Source organism: Panthera tigris, chromosome C1, assembly GCF_018350195.1.
Source record: "Panthera tigris isolate Pti1 chromosome C1, P.tigris_Pti1_mat1.1, whole genome shotgun sequence".
NCBI lineage: Eukaryota > Metazoa > Chordata > Mammalia > Carnivora > Felidae > Panthera > Panthera tigris.
Window position 1 is genome coordinate 191,694,672 of NC_056667.1, and position 21,594 is coordinate 191,716,265.

At 41.5% G+C, this 21,594-nt stretch overlaps 1 protein-coding gene across 27 annotated transcripts in view; it reads right to left on the minus strand.

The window, feature by feature from the left end:
* The window catches only part of PLEKHM3 (pleckstrin homology domain containing M3), a 195,500-nt gene that overhangs the window by 130,509 nt on the left and 43,397 nt on the right, over positions 1-21,594 (minus strand). For all 27 annotated transcript variants that reach the window (XR_006220911.1, XR_006220909.1, XR_006220908.1 and 24 more), the window contains one exon: positions 20,550-21,485. Coding sequence is in view for 22 of the 27 variants with exons in the window: in XM_007089934.3 (XP_007089996.1) it covers positions 20,550-21,485 (936 nt within the window). In the remaining 5 variants the exon portion in view is untranslated. The remainder of the gene's footprint in view (positions 1-20,549; positions 21,486-21,594) is intronic.

The window sequence follows — 21,594 nt, forward strand, 5'->3', positions numbered from 1 at the left end:
CAAAGGAGGAAGCAATCACTCTAATTGTGGAGACTGGGGAAGGCTGTGTAGGCATGGAGCATGTGAGCTGATCCTTGAAAAAGAAAAGAGATTTTGGAAGAGGAAAGCTCAAGTCAAAAAAACAGGGGCATGTTTGGAAAATGTTGATTATTCTAGATGTCTGAGGCTTACTGTAACTAGAGGGGTGAAAAAAGAGCTTAGAACCATAAACTGAAGCCAGTAACATAAGAATCCTAAATGCTTAGAGGGAAGAATCCTTACTGATCAGTAAGATACAGGAACAGCTAGAGTTGTTTGAAGCTGAACAGCAACCTGAACTTTGGAAAGATTAATTGACAAGGAAAAAAAAAAAAAAACAAGGGGAAAGAACCAGTAGATAAGTTATTGTACCATCTGGGCTTAAGTAGGCAGTGATCTTGGGAGCAGGAAGGGGAAAGAGGAGATACTATGGAGATAAACTATAAACATTTGGTAACTGACTAATGTAGAAAGGATTGGGATTGTCAAAGATGCCCACGATGCTGTATGCCCACAATACCTATCAGTCAGAAGGGACAGGTTGTTTCAGGAAGAAACGGCTGTTTGTTTGGGGCATTAAGTCCAAAAGACAGTTCAAAAAATTTGAGCTACCCAATCTAGTGATTCCTAAAGCTTAGTTGACTAAGAAAAATTCCCCTTTACTGTACAAATCAGTTTAATTTTGATTTTCTGTTACTTGTAACTGAGAGCATCTGATGTATTTGATACTGAATGATGGTTGAGAGTTCTATTTCTATGACCTAATATTTTTACTTAGATCTACCCACTAAGATGCTAAGGTCTCATTATAAACCATTAGGTGCCATGAAATAACCAACATGCATTTCAGTAGAAGACATTTATCACTTTATAAAGAAGTATATAAAGAAGTGAGTAAAAGCTGAGTGTGGAAGAGATGATATAGTTGACAGGATTTATTTCTTGGCGGTACAGTGGTTCTCAACCTGGGGAGAGTTTTGTTCCAAAAGGAGGCATTTATGGTATCTGGAGACATTTCTGGTTGTCATAAAAGAGTGAGTGGGGTACCTACTGTCATCTAGTGGACAGAGGCCAGGGATGTTGTTAAACATCTCTTGATGCACAGGACAGCCCCCACAACAAAGAGTTATCTGGCCCCAAATGTCAGTAGTGCCACTATTAAGAAACTCTGATAAGAGGGCAAAATAAGAGATCCGAGTACTGACCCTTCTTAATCACTTTTCTCTGCAAGTGATGGATACACTATTGTGGGAAAGAAAAGAGCCCTCTTACCAGCTCTACTTTCTTAGCTACAAAAAAAAAAAAAAACAAAAAACCTGATTCATGCTGCTAGGTTAGTTTAGGGTAGAGAGGTACCATCAAAGAGAGGCCTCGGCCACACTGTACCACCATCTACTAAACTACCTGCCAGTAACATTGGCTCCAAGCTTGGGGCTCTTTTCTTCATGAAGCAATCCTTCTGGTGAAATACTTGCTACCAATAATTCTTACTTGAAAAACTGCAGAGATGGAAAGGGCTGAGCTAAAGTGATTATTTTAGACATGAAAGCGGCCAGAGGTGGGAATAATGTTCCTCTGTCACAGTCGACCTCCCGCTACCAGATCTCTCTTAAGCATGGGAGTACCAGGACCCCCACATTGCACCCCTGCAATGCCAGACAGGGAAGGGAGGTCATCCTCACCACCCCTGTAACAAGCCAAATGCTGAGCTGGGCTCTCTGGAACTTACACAATGAAAGATTTGGGGGAAGGTATCTTATTACATAAACTGTCTTACTGCAATGTTCCTCTGAACCAGTGCCGAGCCATGTAAGAGTCCAAGGGGCAAAAGGAAAATTCAGTCATACTAATCCTATCTCTAAAATTTTATACTTTATTCATCATGGATATTTTGGCATTGATTTTGATTTTTAAATAATATTACATTAAAATATTATTTATGTCCATTACTGAGGTTTTTTTTTTTTTTTTTTTTTGAAGGAAGGGCATCCTCTTGAGTCGTATGCCCAAAGAAACTGCCTCACTCCTCCTACCCTGGTCCCAGCACTGTACTGAATGAACCCTCTTTCCTAAGAGAGTCCACTGTGTACCCCAATAATGTTCTTTCTGCAGTGATTTTCCCTGATCTTTAACATTATATTAAGCCACCACTAACTCTCTTTTTGTGAGACACTACTTTATCAAGAAGTGAGGAAAAGCCAAGTGAGGAAAAGAAGACATAGTTGGTAGGCCTTGGTTTTGGACAGCACAGTAGTTATACCTCTATTTCGATGGCTTTGAAAGGTCAATAGCCTCTTACTGGCTTGGAAGTTCAGATTATCTTTTTTATTTCCCTGAAAAGCAACCTGTCTTCCTTTAGTCTTTTTCTGGGACTTAGGTTTCCTTCCAGCTTGTATATAGAAGTTTCTGTGCACATCGGCCTCAGCCGTTGCTTCTGTCACAAACACTGTCCCACCATGGGCCCCTCGGACCCCTCTTCCACCTCACTCCCCATTTGGAATGCCTGTTCCTCTTTCCTTCTATTTCTCGAGAGTCTCATCTCTTTGAACTTTACAGTATCTTTACAACATCACCTTTCCTCTTCTTTGCTAAAGCCTCCGAGAAAACCTTGACAGCATCTCTTAGAGTAATTTTTACTTGAGCTATTTTAGTAATGACAACAATTTGATAAAATTAAAGTCATGAGAGTGGATCCAAGTAGTACTGGGAACAGCCTCAAAGTGAAAGTGAGATCACTTTCATCAGCTTCCCTTAAACCCATGCTTGAATTTCTTCATTGTCACCCCAAACCAAATTCTTTATGTTCTAGAAGACTTAGGGAACTGCCTCAGTGTACTTTCTTCTTTGACTCTTTTCCCTATGCCATTTTTGGCCTTCTTTCCAGGCTTTTCTGTCTCTCTAAAAGTACAGGTTTGTGATCCCCTCCAAAGCTAAACTTTTAACTCTATCTTTAGTATTTGAAGGCAGGCTGCTTGTATCAGGATACTCAGAGCTACCAGGCAAGACACAAAGAGACATGTATGAGTGATAAACTCCTGTTCCTTGGTCCTCATGTTGCCATTTGAAAGGGATTTCCTAGAGAGATATTCCCAGCTTGTCTCCCCATTGCTTGTCCAGCCCTCATCACAGATGGAGAGACGAGGTGTCTGGTGAATTTAGAAGAACTCTGCCAGGCTCAGCCTGGCCGGCAGGGTGCGGTCTTCCTGTCTGCTATGGCAAGAGGGCACAGCCTCTGGGACTCCAACTGTGACCGTGTGAATAAGTCCAGTTTAAGGCCCCTATTAGGATGCTGGCTCAGACACACAACATCTTCTAATGGGAGTGGGAAGGAAAAAGGAAGGTGATCAGGCAACCCAAGCACACAGGGCCGTGGGTGAAGGTCACTGAGACGAGGATCATCCAGGAAAGCTGGGCTCAGAGGGTTGCCAGGCACCAGCCACCTTTCATCAGTTAAAATTCTTCATATTTAAAAAAAAATTTTTTTTAACATTTATTTATTTTTTTGAGAGAGCACAAGCAGGGGAGGGGCAGACAGAAGGGGGGACACAGAGTCCGAAGAAGCTCCAGGCTCTGTGAGCACAGAGCCAGACGTGGGGCTGGAACCCACAAACTATAAGATCATGACCTGACTCGAAGTCGGAGGCTTAACTGACTGAGCCACCCAGGTGCCCCTAAAATTCTTCACCTTAATGATGGATGAGAAACATCATTTTCCTAAAGGTTTCCCATCCATTATTAGGCCACAGTAAGACTTCTGTTCATCCAAGTACCTCTTCCATATTTTCTGGGGGGGAAAATGCAGTGATGTACAATATTACTGAATTAAAATTTGGCACTTTTGGTTCAGCTGATATTTTGTAACATTTGGATTGTACACAGTCAAGGCAGTTTAATCTGCCCTCAGGTTAGAGTGTCAAAGATGCTGACCGATGCTGACCGGCCAGATTAAAAGGGCTGACCCGAGGCTGGATGATAGATAAATCAGTGGCAGGGCTACAAACAGAAAATCCAGCTCTTCTGCTCCTAATATGTTACTTATCCTACCAAGTCTAGATGCTTCCCAGCCACCAAATCACAGGTATCTATTATTTTGTCTGGTCTCTAAAAGCCTAGGGGCTAAGAAGAATATCTTTATTGATGAAGACAGAGAAAGAAACCAATACTTTCAAACTAAGTCTATCCTCTGTGTCAGAGGTACAGGCTTGATGATTTGAAGGGGAAATGATTTTCAGTAAGGCTTTCGGTTCAGCCCCACATGGTTTAACTTTGCTGAAAAAATGAACAAGATATAACCCTTGGTATATTGATATGTACTAGGTCAGAATGTGATTTTCAGCATGGTGACTACAGTTAAGTATTTTATTGTATACCTGAAAGTTTCTAAGAGAGCAGATCTTAAAACTTCTCACAATGCAGGCGCCTGGGTGGCTCAGTCAGTTAAGCATCCAACTTCAGCTCAGGTCTTGATCTTAGGGTTCCTGAGTTTGAACCCCTCAATCCTCAATGAGCGTGCCTCAATGAGTTCTCTTCTGTCAGCGCAGAGCCTGCTTGAGGTCCTCAGTGCCCGGCTCTCTCCTCCTCCCCTGCTTGTGCACATGTTCATTCCTTCTCCCTCTCAAAAATGAATAAACATTCAAAAAAATTCTCACCACACACACACATACACAAAAGGTAACTTTGTGAGGTGATGGATATGTTAACTAGCCTTACTGTGGTAATCATTTTGTAATACATATGTATATCAAATCACCACACTGTACAACTTAAATTTACATAATGTTAATAAAAATGAACTACTGGGACCTCATCAAAATAAAAAGCTTCTGCTCAGTGAAGGAAACAATCAGCAAAACTAAAAAGGAACTGATGGAATGGGAGAAGATATTTGCACATGACATATCAGATAAAGGGTTAGTATCCAAAATCTAGAAAGAACTTATCAAACTCAACACCCAAAAAGCAAATAATCCAGTGAAGAAATGGGCAAAAGACATGAATGGACACTTCTCCAAAGAAGACATCCAGATGGCCAACCAACACATGAAAAGATGCTCAACATCACTCATCATCAGGGAAATACAAATCAAAACCACAATGAGATACCACCTCACACCTGTCAGAATGGCTAACAGTGACAACTCAGGCAACAACAGATGTTGACGAGGATGCGGAGAAAGCGGATCTCTTTTGCACTGCTGGTGGGAATGCAAACTGGTGCAGTCACTCTAGAAAACAGTATGGAGGTTCCTCAAAAAATTAAAAATAGAACTACCCTACAACCCAGCAATTTCACTACTAGGTATTTATCCAAGGGATACAGGTGTGCTGTTTCGAAGGGGCACACGCACCCCAATGTTTATAGCAGCGCTATATAACCAAAGTATGGAAAGAGCCCAAATGTCCATCAACAGATGAATGGATAAAGAAGATGTGGTATATATACACAATGGAGTATCACTCGACAATCAAAAAGAATAAAATCTTGCCATTCGCAACTACGTGGATGGAACTAGAGGGTATTATGCTAAGCGAAATTAGTCAGTAAGAGAAAAACAAATATCATATGAGGAATTTAAGATAAAAAACAGAAGAAAAAATAATATAAAAACAGGGAGAGGGACAAAACATGAGACTTTTAAATACAGAGAACAAACAAAGGGTTGCTGGAGGGGTTGTGGGGGCGGGGGATGGGCTAAATGGGTAAGGGCATTAAGGAATCTACTCCTGAAATCATTGTTGCACTATATGCTAACTTGGATGTAAATTAAAAAATAAATACATTTTAAAAAATGTACATAATGTTATATGCCAATTATATCTTAATAAAGCTGGGGGGATGAATAAATTCTGGGGATCTAATGTACAACATGGTGGCTATAGTTAAGAATACTGTACTTGAACACTTGACAATTGATAAGAATAGATCTTAAATGTTCTCACAACAACAAAAAATGTTAACTGTGTGAGGTAATGGATGTCTTTACCAACCTTAATGTGGCAACTATTTCACAATATATATGTATATCAAATCATCACAATGTAGACCATAAACTTACACAATGTTATTTGTCAATTTTATCTCAACAAAGCTGGGGGGAAATAAACGAATGTGTTTTCAATCTTTTGGAAACTGACACAAGCCTGCACGTCTTTGGTTTTAGAATCCTAGTTCCCTTCTAGAAGTCGTATATAGCACGCACTAAATTAGCTAAAGTCAATAAATGAAGTTAATTTTGCTGGTCACTTTTATGATATCCATTAAAAAAGAAACACTCTCAATGTTAAGCCAAGACTTGAGAATGGTATCTGGGTCAGAGAGTGGGATCGCAAAATCACTGAATGTGCACATCAACCCACCACCCCGAGCTGAGGCCCTGGGAGGGCTCTAACCAGGCTGGGCAGACCAGAGCCGGCCAGTTTCCTGGCTGCTTCTGAAACCTCTTGGTCCCAGGAAGACCCAGAAGACACCACTAGAAATCTCCCCTCCCCAGGTGAGTGCAGTCAGTGCTGGAAGGAACAAACTAGCAGCAGACTGGAAATGAGAGAACGAGGTGAGGAGACTGAGGCCTCCTCATCCTCTGAGGGGCAGCCACGTATATCATTTATCCTCCTTTCACCAGATTCCATTTTTGCTGTCTGCACTGTTGTATGGTAGACAATTGTCTCCTCTTTTCTCCCTTGTTCCGAGCAGGGAGCTTCTAAAACACTTGGAATTTCCTGAGTAATACAAGTGTCTTTATGATTCCTGAGCCCCTTGGATCACAACTGACTTTATGCTAATGAGGTGACTCATGGTGGGCCGCGAAACAGCTTCAGATGGAAGGTGGTCACCAGGACCAACCACATGATTAGAGGGTTTGGTCTTTTGAGCCAGCCTGACCTCTGGGGAAGGAATACGGGCTGGAGATTGAGTTCAATCACAAGGTCAATGATGCAATCAAGCATGCCTATGTAATGAAACCCCAATAAAAACTCTGGACACTGAAACTGTGGAACCTCCTGGTTGAAGAATATATTGGTGTGCTGGGAAGGTGACATGCCCCGATTCTAAGGGCAGAGAACACAGAGGCTCTGCATTTGCAACCTTCCCAGACCTTCCCTTCTGAGTGTCTTCATTTGGGTGTTCCTGATTTGTATCCTTTCTAATAAAACTGTAATTATGAGGACAGCAGTGTCCTAAATTGTGAGTTTTTTCCAGCAAATTATTAATCTGAGAGGGTTGTGGGAACCCCCAAATTTGTAGCTAGCCAGTGAGAGTGTAGGTGGCCTGGGGACACCCTGAGTTCATGGCTGGCATCTGAGCTGCAGCAGTCTTGTGAAGGATCAAGCCCTTAACTCATGGGGTTTGTGCCAACCGTAGGCAGTCAGTGCCAGAACTGAACCGCAGCACAGCAGCTGGAGCTGAAACAGAACATATGCCTATGAGAGAAACTAATGGTGTGGTGCCCAGAGAAGGGGTGTGCACCCCGTGTTTGAGGAATCCTAGTCCTGCAAGGAGAAGGTCAACTAAGTTTGGAAACGTATACTTATACCTCTTATCAGAATAATAAAGGCTCTAAAAAGTTACATAGTCAAGAAAGATTTTCTTAAGTCCCTGGAAACCTTCAAGACCATAACTGGTTTTCCAAAAGGGTAAGTTTCAGGTCCATCATTTCTTAATATGGTTAAACAACCTAGATGACTGAGTAGAGAACATGTTAAATGTATCTGCTGATGACTCCAATCTAGGATTCCTAGAGAATATGGTGGAAGTGGGGAGGGAGGGCTCAAAACAGAGGACGATCAGAACAATTGAGTGCACATACGTACTGTGCACCAGATGCAGAGCTAGGGAGACAGCAATGAACGAGACAACACAGCCCTCACCATTATGGCATTTGCAGTAATACGGTAATGTGGAGAAGACAGGAGGAGACAAGTATTAAATAAACAATTACACAGACGACACTATAATCTCAATTACAACAAGTACTAGAGTAAGAGGTACTAAACCAGCATTACAGAGGAGGGAACTAAATAGGTCTTAAGTCAGTCTGAGGGGTTGGTTGGAGAAGGTGTCCTTGAGAAAGTAATGCTGAAGTAGTGATCTCAAGAAAGAGTTGGGGGTAAAAAAAAAAGAAAGAAAGAAAGAAAGAAAGAGTTTAGGGTAGTGGAGATGGTGGTAATGTTCCAGAGAGAGACGACTGCAAGTGTGAAGGCTCTGAGGCAGGTGGGAAGGAAGTGGTACATTTGAGGAACAGAGTAAAGTCAGTGTGGCTGGGACTTGGTGTGTGGGAGGAAGTGACAAGAAGAGTTGAAGGTAAAGAGGTGGGCGGGAGTCGAATTATGCACGGTCATCATAAGGATCCTGGTCTTCAAGCCAAAAGAAGTGGGAAGCCACCGTAGGTCTGTAAAGAGAGGTCTACCAGGGTCAATCTGCATTTTAATATGATCACATTCACTATGGTTAAGACAAGATTGGAAAAGGTTAGGATGGAAGCAGGAAGACTGGTTGGGAGGCCACTGTAGTTGTCTCGGTGAAAGGTGAGCCTGCTGGTAGCAAGAAATGAGGGAGGTAAAGGCTACCTTAAAATTCAAATACTAAATATACTTATGAAGTATAAAATAGAAACTAGGGAAAACATTAGGATGTATTAAAAAGGAAGCCAGAATATGAGTAAGGACTTGAACTAATCTCTTTCTTCATTCTTATTCACCACTCGGTAGAACCCTATCAGAACACCATGGTAGTTTCCAGAATGTAAGGAAGACATGCAAACCTGGAGATTATCAGCAGATTGACACCTCAGTGGTTAAAGTGTTGGACGTACATAGAAAAAACAGTTAAAAGAAATGTGCTTACATAGCCTAGAGAAAACTATCGTATGGCTTGATTCATTCACTAAAAACATAATGGGTTATGCCAGTGGTTTCTCAAACTTTGTATGTATGCAAATCAACTGGAAAGTTTGTTAAAATCTCCAGACCTGATCTCAGAGATCCTGACTTCAACAGGTCTAGGGAAGTGTCCAGCCTTGTCCCCCCTCATTACTCTTGTGATTGTGGTGCAAATGGTGCTCTGGTCACTCTGAGAAGGCTGAGGTCCTGCCTTTGAAAAAGTCAGACACACATCATAGGCCCATGACAGGAGTCCAGGAGAGTGGAGGGGGTGAGGGTTATGGAGGAAGAATGCTCAATTCTACCTGGGGGATTAGAATAGGGCAGGGGTAGGGTAGTCAAGGAAGGCTTGTAAAGCAGTCTTTAAGGGAATAAAGGATCTTTCACACCCAGAAGTCTTCAACAAAGCATAATACAAAACTGTACCCAGAACACTGCCTTGTCACCCCTGATCTTGGGGCTCACTGCTTTGCAGGCCTGCTCCATTTTGCATCTGAAACATGCAAAGGAGTCTTATGCTCTTTCTTATTAATGTGATTTAATTAAAACACTTTCTGCGTTAATGTATTTCAAGGTATAAAGACTTGCATAAGCAATATGCTGTATACCTGAAATGAATATAACATTGTATGTCAACTATATTCAATTAAAAAACAAAATAAAACTTGCATACAATCACATTTTCTACTGCTAAAATTAACTTTTAGTTTGCCCCCACACCTTTTTCTGGAACTTTATATGGCCCATGTTTGTTGAATGAATGAATGATTGGATGAAAACAATATTGTAAGAAATAAATTGGTATTACTCAGTTACTAGATTTCCTTATCTAGGGATGAATATACTCATTTTACTTAAGTATGCCTTTGCTTTTAGGCAGTACAATGAATTTTAGAAAACCTCTCAAATAGCTCTTATTTTAGAAGAGGCCATGGAAAGCTTACTTTTTCAAGGAACTTAGCTAGAAATTAAGGAGAATATTGACCTACCCCTAGGTAGGATACCCCCAGTCTATCCTAAAACCACACCTAGGCCAATTTCTCTCCCAATGAAATGTCAGTAAATAGAAACTATTAACTCAATGTAGAGTCCAACAGTACATTAACACTTACTTTAGAAGTTTAGCTGGAAATGAACACATGATGAGAACAATGTTAACCATAAAGGAAGCTACAAAAAGGGACAAGAACTTTCCAGACCAAAGTATAGCAACAAAGACTGGGAGAAATGAACAGCTTTAAAAAAAAAAAAAAAAAAAGATAGCACAGCTATGGTCTATGAAGTTCAGGAAGGTCTATCAAAAGATCCATATCTTCTGAAATTCAAAATGATTTTATTCTTCTGAAACATATCAAAGACCAACATGTGACTTCTATGATGAGATACCAGGAATAAATCAAAAAGCAAATTTATATCCTATAAAATCAAACAGCCTACTTATATAAAGTGATCAAATCTCTCTGAATTTTAGAATGTGAAATAGTTCAAAACTCAAACTATATACCATTCTTCTTCTTCCATAGTCATATTACTACTTCAGTGTGTATCCAGATTCTTAATGCACATTTATTTTTATTTAAAATTATTTTCTAGACAGAAAAAATTAGACTGCAAAAAAGGATAAAAAGGCAAATTTATCCAATGATAAACATCAGAGTCAGGAAAAAGATTCCCAACTCCTGTCTTCTTAGTCAAGTGATATTTCTACTGGTTTAAAATACCTTCCTCAAAGGAAAAAGGTATTATTATTAAATGAAGTTTAAATGGAGGGACCACATTAATATAATTTTCTCTAATCTTCTATAGACAGCCAAAAAAAAAATCACAGAATAAGAGATAAAAGGGACCATATAGAGCAAGGCCATCCCCTCTAAAATATCCCAGACAGATGGAAGTGTTGGAAGGAAATTCAAAGACCTTTGAGTTCAACTGCATGCTATAATTACTCATTTGTCTGGCTTCCAGTTTTGAATTTCTGTGAGAGCAAATAATGGGATTACTCTGTTCATCAAACATAGTGCTTAGAACATAGTAGGGCTTCCATAAACATTTGCAGAAGGGCTGAATTAATAAATCTCTTCATCTTGCAGATGAGAAAACTAGCTCAGACAAGTTAAGTGACTTGCCTGGAGGTCACAATTCCAGTTCTTTCAGTCTTATTTGTCAGGGCTCTTGACACTGTGCTGATTTTCACCCATGGCCATCAGATCTATCTTTGTAGTTAATTTTCTGAATATAAGCATGGGACTACCTATTTATCCCTACGAAAATCACATCTTTCTTATTTGTCAGGGCTCTTGACACTGTGCTGATTTTCACCCATGGCCATCAGATCTATCTTTGTAGTTAATTTTCTGAATATAAGCATGGGACTACCTATTTATCCCTACGAAAATCACATCTTTCTTTCTATTTTAGAGAGAAAGAGTGTTCGAGTGGGGGAGAGAGGCAGAGCGAGAGAGAGAGAGAGAGAGAGAGAGAGAGAGAGAGAGAGAGAGAATTCCAAGTAGGCTCCATGCTCAGCACAGAGCTGGACATGGGGCTCAATCCCACGACCCTGGGATAATGACCTGAGCTGAAATAAAGAGTCAAATGCTCAACCGATTGAGCCACCCAGGTGCCCCATATCACTTGTTTGGTCCATTTCTCTAGCTTGTGTTTCAGAATCTGGATTCTGTCATTCAACATATTAGTTGTCCAACATAGTTTTTTAATTTATTATTATTATTTTTATTTTTTTAATTTACATCCAGGTTAGCATATAGTGCAACAATGATTTCAGGAGTAGATTTTCCTTAATGCCCCTTACTCATTTGGCCCATCTTCCCTCCCACAACCCCTCCAGTAACCCTCTGTTTGTTCTCCATATTTAAGAGTCTCTTATGTTTTTGTCCCCCTCCCTGGTTTTATATTATTTTTGCTTCTCTCCCCTATGTTCATCTGTTTTATATCTTAAAGTCCTCATATGAGTGAAGTCATATGATCTTTGTCTTTCTCTAATTTCACTTAGCATAATACCTTCTAGTTGTCCAATATAGTTTTATGAGAGTTCCAAATTTGATAAGTATGCCTGATATCTTTATCCAGATAATTACTGTCCTATGTAGACAAATAATAAAAGGAGCTAATCCTTATATAGCACTTACTATATGCCAGGCACTTTTCCAAGCCCTTTTACCTCATTTTATTCCTACTACAAACTTACGAGGTAGACGTGATTATTTTCTCACATCTGAGATTAAAAAATGGAGATGCAGAAAGGTTAAGTAATTATGTAGGGTCACATAGTAAGTAGCAAATCTGGAAACCCACTCTGATTCCAGAGTCGTTGATCCTAATTACTAAATGATGCTCATTCTCATTATTATCATGTACCTTACCAACAACATGGTAGGCTGAAAGGGATCCATTTGTCAACAATCCTTGTGTAAAGCTGCCAATCATTCACAAAATGGCATAACTATAATCTGTGAAAAACCCATGTTTTTCCATGTTGAGGATTTTGCCAAATGCTTTTCTTTTTTCCTTTCTTTTTTTTAAACGTTTATTTATTTATTTTGAGAGAGACAGAGACAGTGCGAGTGGGGGAAGGGCAGAGAGAGAATCCCAAGCAGGCTCCGTGCTGCCACCACATGGGGCTCAAACTCATGAAACTGTGAGATCATGACCTGAGCTGAAACCAAGAGTCGGATGCTTAACAGACTGAGCCACTCAGGCGCCCCTCTTTTTTTTAACAGAACAAGTCTTTTGATTTTTTTACTACTCAAAAAATCTTCACTTTTTTATTTAGCTTTCTGACTCTGTGCTTGCACCTTCAACAATTCCATGATTTTCTGCTCCTCAATAAGGAAAGCACACTTGATCCTGTCACAAACACACTTAGCTCACATGGAAACCACCATAGGGCCTGTTGGCGTGTTTTTTCATTTTAGACAACCTCCTAACTCTAGGTCTCACAGCCTGAACTCCTCGCAGCCAGCCTGGGCACACACCACATGCAGATTTTGGTGCTTTCCCAACCTTCTTGGTATAAAGGTAAACCATTCTATTACCTGGGTTCGGGACAGCCTAGTTGTGTCAGAGGTTGTGTTGTGTATGTCAAACCTGACCATTCAGAATGCCTATGGGCACTGTCCCAGGAAAAAAAGAAAAAAAGCCCAAATGCTTGGGCATGGACCTGACCTGGCTGTCCAGTAATTCCTCATTTTCCTTTGTGCATCCTCAACCAGGGGATGAGTCGTGAGGGTCCAGACCATATCTTTGCTTCTCTTACATCTCCCATAGCACCTACTACACAATGAACCCATAACAAGAATTCAAGTTTTTTTTAAATTTATTTAATTATTTTGAGAGACAGAAAGAGAGAGCTCACATGAGTGGGTGGGGGCGGGGCAGAGAGAGAGAGTGGGAGAGAGAGAATCCTAAGCAGTCTCCCTGCAGTCAGCACAGAGCCAGATACCGGGCTCGATCCCACGAACCATGAGATCATGACCTGAGCAGAAATCAAGAGTCGGAGGCTCAACTGACTGAGCCACCAAGGCACCCCCCAAAATTCAAGTTTTATCTTTGATAGATGGGTAGTAAAAGCCAAGGAGACTTCCTGGAGTTTAATTCTATAGGAAATCTAAGGATGAATTTTAAAATGGGAAAGTGAGGGGCATCTGGGTGACTTAGCCCACACTGGGCTCCACGCTACCAGCGTGAAGCCTGCTTGGGATTCTTTCTCTCTCTCTCTCTCTCTCTCTCTCTCTCTCTCTCTCTCTCTCTCTCTCTCTTTCTCTCTCTCTGCCCTTCCCCCATATGAACATGCACTCACTCTCTCTCAAAATACACTTTAAAAAATAAAATAAAATGGGGAAGTGGGAAGAGACGCTACTTTAACTCTTTAGTTTTCAAATTCTCTACAACAGGGATTCTCTAGCATAGCCAGAAAGGGAGTGTGTCGAACTCCAAGCCAGTGGCCATAACAGCCTAGCCCCTTACCTCCCAGTCCCATTCTCCTGTTCACCCCCTATAAGCCCCATGTCCTCTTGGAGGGGATTCTATAAATCACTAAGGAGCACAGCCTGCATATTACTCCTACTTGCATATCCCAAGGTACCTGGCAGAGCATGTATGTGGCGCGCAAGAGGGGTTTAATAAATGCTTGTTGAAATGAACCCACCACCAGAACTCCACTGAAAGATTTGCCTATCAGCAACCCTTTCATGGTCATATTAAAGGTTAGAAAAATAAAACTTAGCCCTTCAGGACACATACATATGAGACTTCTCCTCTGGGAGACAACAACTCAATACACTAAAAAGAAGACAACACAAGATAAAAAGGCAACAACAAACTAAAAAAAATTCTCTTTTATCCAAGCTCTTTATATGTTTGGAGGGGAATATCTAAGTTTTTCTTTATTGCCTTATTCTCCTCCAATTGGCTACCTTCCTATTCCTTAACTCAAATAAATCTTCACCTTATTATCATCATTCCTAGCAAGTGGGACACAAATTTGAAAACAGTACTAAAGATAGGAATTGGAGATATCAAGGAAAGTCAATTCTTTTTATTTCTGTCCCTCTTTTCCTTAGCAGATCTTGCACTTTGGCTACTAGAGGATCCCCTAATTTTTCACATGAGAATCAAAACAGATTTTGGCTATGCTAAAAGTTTTTTTCCCCTTCAAGAGCATAATATACAACTTCCCTTGTTAAAAACCCACATATCTTTCTTTACCTAGACTCACATGCATAATCAACTCCCAAATTCAATTTCTCTTTTTCTTAAGAATTGCTATTCTGCATGATTTATGCTAAGGCCAGTAAGTAACTACCCCAACTCAGAAATGTTGCTTACTTCCAGACTGGCAGCTATTTAATGAATAATTAACCACTCCATACTTTCTATCAGGGATGCTTGTATTACCAGGGTAAAGGTATACTTTATGTCTAAACGATGTCATAAAATAGGCCTTTGCCAGAAAGACGCCCTCATTTATCAGACGAAATGCCTTGTGGTATTAACAAGGTCGATACTGTTTGTTTAATATATTTTGCTTTCATAGGGGCTTGAAATGATTTGTTTTTGCAGCTGTAACGGAGTTAAATTAGGGATTTAGCTTCTGCTCAGCTAGTTGAGCATATATAACCAGGGGCTATTAATTATCTGCCTAGAGGCCTTTAGTCCTCTTCCCACTGCTTCCAGCGTCCTGGGGGGACGGAGTTACGCCCCCAGCAGCCAGATTCCACCCTCAAATAACCAATCCCGGCTTCTCAGGAACTGGGGAGAGACGAAATCATTCAAATGGTTATTTCTTACTCCACAGCCGCCCTCACCCCAACATGTAAATGTTATTAGTGGGTAAATTTTTTTCAAAGTTGAGTAAGGAATTTAAGAGAAAAATCTTAGTTCAAAGACTAGTTTCAGACATCCATCCTCACAAATGAGAAAATAACAACAAGAAAAAACTTCTGTGACCCTGAAGTACTAATAATCAGCCCCTTTCTCCTTTTCACTCTTCTCACACTGCTGTTCTGTCTTAAACGGAGCAGGGGGAGAGGAGGAAGTTTGCTCCAAAGATAAACTTGTCAAAAGCCTGCACTACAATTCTCATTCCTCTCTACCTGTTTGTATCCTCTGGGAGCAGCCACCGAAAAGCTCTGGAGAAAAAAGGCAAGGGGAGAGAAGGGGCCAGAAGGGGCGAGAAGGGGTGGGGGCAAAGAAAAACTAGAGTGCAATTCAAACAAAAATGAAATCACACACACACACACACACACACACACACACACACACACTCGCTCAGACACACAAAGAGAGAGAAAAAGTGCTCCCCCCACCTAGGTCCTAACAACATACTTCTTTATCAGAGGTTCATTGTCAATCAATTAGCCGAGGCAGCAGGGGTCTGTGAGGTAGGGGCACCCAGGGAAACAATGGGCGGCCCTGTTGTATTACTATTTAATCACTTTTGCTAAATAAATAGAGCAGCCCCGAGGTGCTGTCATGTCAAGGGAATTTATAACAAAAAAAAAAAAAAAAAAAAAAAACAAAACTTCATCTTTTCCTTGGTCATTCCTTTTTTCCCTTCAGGACAAGAGAGGGTTATTACTGTAGCCTTAAGTTCCATCTTTGTGTTTCTTGCCTTTGATTCCCACTCGGACCCTGCCACTTTCTGGCACTAATTTGTCAGGCTGAACAAAGAGAGGATTTGTACCTCCTGTAAGGTCTCAATTAGGAATGGCTTCTGCTGTATTATGTGCCATTCAGAGAGGACACAATGCCGGTAATTACAGGAATTTGCACTAAATGGCTGAAGAATTCACAGCAAAACTTTTCCCCCCCCTTGGGCTTACTCCTCCCAAGGGCTGGGGGTAAAAAAAGGAAAGCAAAAGCTCTTAATGCCAGAGAGATGTAATTACCAACAGCAGTCCCAAGAGGTTAAACAGCAGCCGAAGGAGTAAAACCATAAAACTGACTGTGTGGAAAGGGTGGAGGGGATCCCCTAGGCTCACTGTTTTTCTTGCTGTGTCTTCTGTTAACGTTTTTCAGCTTCAGTTCAGAATCAGGAACACTGTCCCATGGTGGCCATCTGATATCACTCCCAGATTATAAAGCAGGGACAGAAGAAAGGGTTTAGTGGCAGCGGCACCTAACACAAGGCCCTGGGCCCTTTTCTTACAGTGCTCAGTTGGTAGGTTTCCTGACTGCTGGGAAATTACAGGAAAAATAGTTGTATGTAGTCCACATATCTTCTGAGGGGAAACAGGTATGTGCCCATGTCTAATTCCTGAAGAAAACAGGACTGCTGCCTTATGATCGGATTTATACAGCATTTTGTGAACAACCTAATTTAGAACCACTTATAGCTACATACTTCATAAATATTTTAATAAGCCGCATAATCATTTGTTTTAGCATTAATATTTTAATACCACAGACGCCTCATTGCCAAACCAAACTTCGAATCCCAACCAGATTCTTCGCTGAAGAATCGCACCTCATTGTCTTCCACAGAGGTGTTTCTGAAAAGTTGTACTAAAGCAGCACCAAATGAAATGTTCTGAAATCCCACTTTCACCGTATGCTCCTCTGCTCAGGAACCTTCTGGGACTTCAGGGTCAAGTATTAAGTTCAACCCTATCAAACTCCTTTTGTGGGTCAAAAATGACTGGAGAGCTGCAATTTCATATAGTTCTACTTGAGACCACCCCTGGCCATTCTCTGATCCAGTGTGTGGGCCTCACTTCTCTAGCTCTCGTCACAGCTGCCGTGTGCCCTTCATGATGTAATTCTCGGATTAACGTCCGCCTCCCCTGGCGGACAGCAAGTTCCACGAGGGCAAGGAGCACAGCTGCTTTCTTAGAGCAAAGACTCCTCCACGTGCACCTGAGTTTTTGGCACATGGGAAGAAACTCGGCACACGGTAAGTGGTAGGATGAATGAAAGAGCTTCATTTTCAAAGGCATGTTTTTGGGAAGAAAAAATGCAAGTGCAAAGGCCCTGAAGGCAAGAATGACCAAGGTAGGTTCCAGAACAAGACGACCACCGTGACTGGGGCTTCCTAGAATGAGGCAGCCGTGGAGCTGAGAGGAAGCCATGGAACAAACCACACATAATCAAATACAACTATAAAAAGTTCAAGCACATGTTAAGAGATACAAAGTTATACGCATAAGCATGTATTTTCAAAACCATAACCTCAGGCATTTGGGGATGGTCATGGTCCATTTTCTCTGCAGGGGCTCTTTAAGTTTCCAAAAAGGATATCAAAAATTCTTCACCTACAGAAAGAATTTAATGAAATAAGGCCAACTGCACTAATCTGTAGATTTAAAGCCAACATTTGTAGCTCGGCTGGATTGCAACCGAATGACATCACAATAAAGAGCTACTCCGTGCAACTGTCCACTTCTAAAGTTTTTTCATCAAAAGTATTTAACGGGGAATAATAAATAAATCCTCAAAAAAATATTTAAGGGGGTAGGGACTAAGTGGACATAAAAACTTATATTCTAAAGAGAGTCATTAGAACCATGCAATATTCTGAATTAGCTTCTCCTTAAAATAATAGATAATGCCAAGTTCAACTAAAAACAACTTACTGGACATTTTGCCATTTTAGAAGATAAACATACTATGCAACCAGCTTTTTCACCGAATGCATATCTTTACAAGGATGAAACATTAGGGGACACAAGTACTAAATGAATAGACGGCTGGTTTAGATTAATTGTGTTTGTGAGAAACAGATCAATTTTTAAAGTTCCATCTGATATAATAATCTTTAATATAATGAACAGCCTCCCAAGAAATTTAAAAAACATTCAGAGGTTTGCTTAACGAGTTTTAGCCTTTTTCTTTTGAGACTCTGCCCCCTACAGGAGATGAAGTATTTCTACCTGGGGTAGGAAACCACTATTGCATATTGGAATTAGGGAAAATGAAAAGCAAGCTGGTAAACCATGTGTACCACAAAGCAACTGAACGTAGCATTTTCCGATTGAAGGGGCACTGAAAGGAAATAAAAATTGCTACTTTGGAATCGATCATACTGCACAAATTAGGATTGACTTCTCTCCACCCCAAATTAGAACCACCACCCCCCCCCGCCCCCCACCGTGCCTTATTAGACCTCCCAACCAAAGCACGAAGGTAAGAGCTAAGCAGGGCAAATGAGTTTCAGATTACATTTCTCTTGCCTCCTGGATTCCCTATTACCACCCATCCTCAACCTGTTCTCCAACCAGGCCAAACAGTGAGGACATTTAGACAGCACAGGGAGACATCTTAAAACACAGAACCTAAGTAAAGCAGCTGCCAAAAAGTTCTGTCCCTGACCGTTCGGTAATCCTTCCCCTGTTCTTTTCTACTTAGTTTCCTTCTCCCTGCCTCTTCTACTCACCCTTTTTTGTCTTCTTCCCATTTTCATTTCTCCAACTGCTAGATGTGATGGACCTGCTGCATGCTACCTGTACCTGTGTTTCTCCTTCCTCTGAGTGCTAGAAACACAGCTAATGAAGTCCAGAACGCGGGCAGTGCACCCTCCGTCAGGAAGCAAACTTATGAGAGAAAGGTGGACTAGGGGTCAACTAGGTGACAATCCCTGTGTAACCCTTGAGACTTTTCTTCCCCCTTTTACTAGAAAGTTTTCCAACTCAGCAATTCCAGTCTCTACCTTGAGAACTAGGCTCAGCTATTCTCCTTGATTCTAATAACACAACAGATTTGTTGACCCTATCAGCAATCCAAAGCCACAGAAGTGTATCATGATTCCAGAATGTTCCCAGAATCAGCATCAATAAGTTATCGTTGAGTGACTGAATGTTGAAATATAACGCATGCACTAATAAGACACTAAAATGTCAGTAATTTCTACAACCTATGGTAAAGCCAGTGGCCCCCTATTTCAAAACCATCTTGCAAAAGTAGCTGACTGACTTCACACAAGGTCATTCAAACCTGCAGATACATGCACATCACCTAGTGCGGCTTCCTTACCGGCTCAGTGTTTCTGGTCTCTCCTACCCAACCCCGCGAGTTTCTGCTCCACAGTTACAGAGCCCCTCTAGAGAAAGCAGGGATGATTCACTTAATCCCCTCGTTAGGTACATTATTTTTCAACAGAAAAGGGAATCATCACAACTAACCTAAATTCAAATTTTCCCTGTGCCACCACTATTTGGCTTTCAATGCAGGAACAAGCAAAAATTGAAAATTTGGTCTTGGCTGCTGGTGAGTGTCCCATTCACTTTTAAATAACATACTTCAATCTGACACACTTGAATTAAAATCTTCCAAATCAGGTTTCCAATTAGATTACCTTCATGGTAAATTTACCTTAAGGAAAATTTCTTGTCCCAAATTGTGGGGTTTAGTGAAAGGGAAATAATTTGATTTAGTTTCTAGTAGATACATAGATTTGGTTTAGGGAAGATTTTATTCTGTCTAGTTTACTCTTCAGGGGAAAGTGAAAGGGATGAGAAGTAGGAGAGAGAAGCAGTAATAGGGTTTTAAGAAATAACAGATAATTGGCCTTCAACTCTACTTTGTGTCTCACCCTTCCATAGCAGTTTCAGAAGCCCTGGGCTTCCCCAGGATGAGGCACAGGCCCATCATGACTCAGAGGTCATCTGCTGAATCATCATCTACCCTGCTGTTAGTCACCTCCAGATTTTCTGTCAGGGCTGACTTTAGATTCTTCCTTAACAGGATTTGACAAGGTCATGATCAATGACAGTTACCGGCTATAGACGGGTTTTTTTTTTTTTGTTTTTTTTTTTTTTCGGTAAGAAGTGTCAGCAGTCAGCTTTTGGGTCTGAATATCTCTTGTGAGACAATTTGTGACATCCACATTCCCAGTGACCTTTATTTAAAAAGACAGAGGAAATGGAATCACAGCAGAGGCAAGAAGCCTAGATTCTAGTCTGGTTATGCTTCGGCTAAGTCATTTAGACTCAGCGGCGTATAGCCTATCTCCTTCTACTGACTTCACCAGCATGGCATGAAGATAGACAGACGTTTTGCGGTAGGAAACTCCTTGAAGGAGAGATGCTTTTCAAACAAGAGGTACATGTGACTAGCCCATCGAGGGGATTTTTACAGTGAATTCCAATTGCAGGATTCAGGTTGTTCTTTAGGGAGCTTTAGACTAAAAATTTGCTTCATACCTGCACATTTGAAACTCTGAGCGGTGAGTCCTCGTTCCAGAGACAAGGTTGTCAGAATGCTGAGGAAGCTGGTGGTCACAGACTGACGCTTGTTCTTCCTGAGTTCATGCCTGCCCATCTGATCCTTGGGTCTGCTCCTCAGGGTGACCTGCAGGTTCTGCTCTGAACTCCTCGCCACATTGGCCGCTGTTTTCAGAGCCTCCATCCACTCCTCAGCCCTCTGCCGGGTCTCTGCACGGAGGCGGAGGACATCTTGGGGGAAAATGACTTGAAAGCAAGAGTCACAGTCATCTAGGTTGTCCATCTGGACAGCCAGACACACGTCCACATTGTAGCTTAGCAGGGGATCCTCGTCTAGCTTGCCGGGATGGAAAGCCATAAGGTAGGCCCTGCTCAGCACAAAAGTAAATGCCTTCCAGTTGTTTTGGACAGTTAGCCTGTACAGCGTCCCTGATTTGATGATGTTTTGGTATTGTTTGGGGCTCTCCAAGACAGGTGATGGCGCGAGCAGCTCACTGGATTTCTTCTGTAAACAATGGTTCTGTGTACAGTCAGCGTGGTGACCAAGTCCTGGGGAGTTTGCCAGCTCATCCTGCCTTCCCACGTAACCAGGCACCGCGGCGTGCACGACTTCCCAAAGCTTCTGCCCCCAGTCCAAAGCCTCCCATGGTGACTCTGCCTTTAACTGGAGCTGAGTGTTGTCATATAGAACAGTATCCACCAGCCTGGCCTCAAGGTTGCCCAACACGGAAATGCTCTGGAAGTGTGAAAGCTGGCAGGTGGCATAGAGGGCTTGATTGCCACTGCTGTCTAGGCTGTAGAAGGATAAGTTGTAGGGTGAGAGTTCTGCATAACAGCTCTGCCAGTAACTGTCATGGTCCTTCCTGATCTCCAGGTACCCCTTCTTCAGAATATTTGGGAATGCTTGCTTGTGTTCTAGAAAGGAAAAACAAAAGAAGCCATGTATTAATTCACTGATACGAATGAACTCAAGGAGACGATAAGGCAGGTGTAAGAAATCAGAGATCAGGGAATGACATCCTTC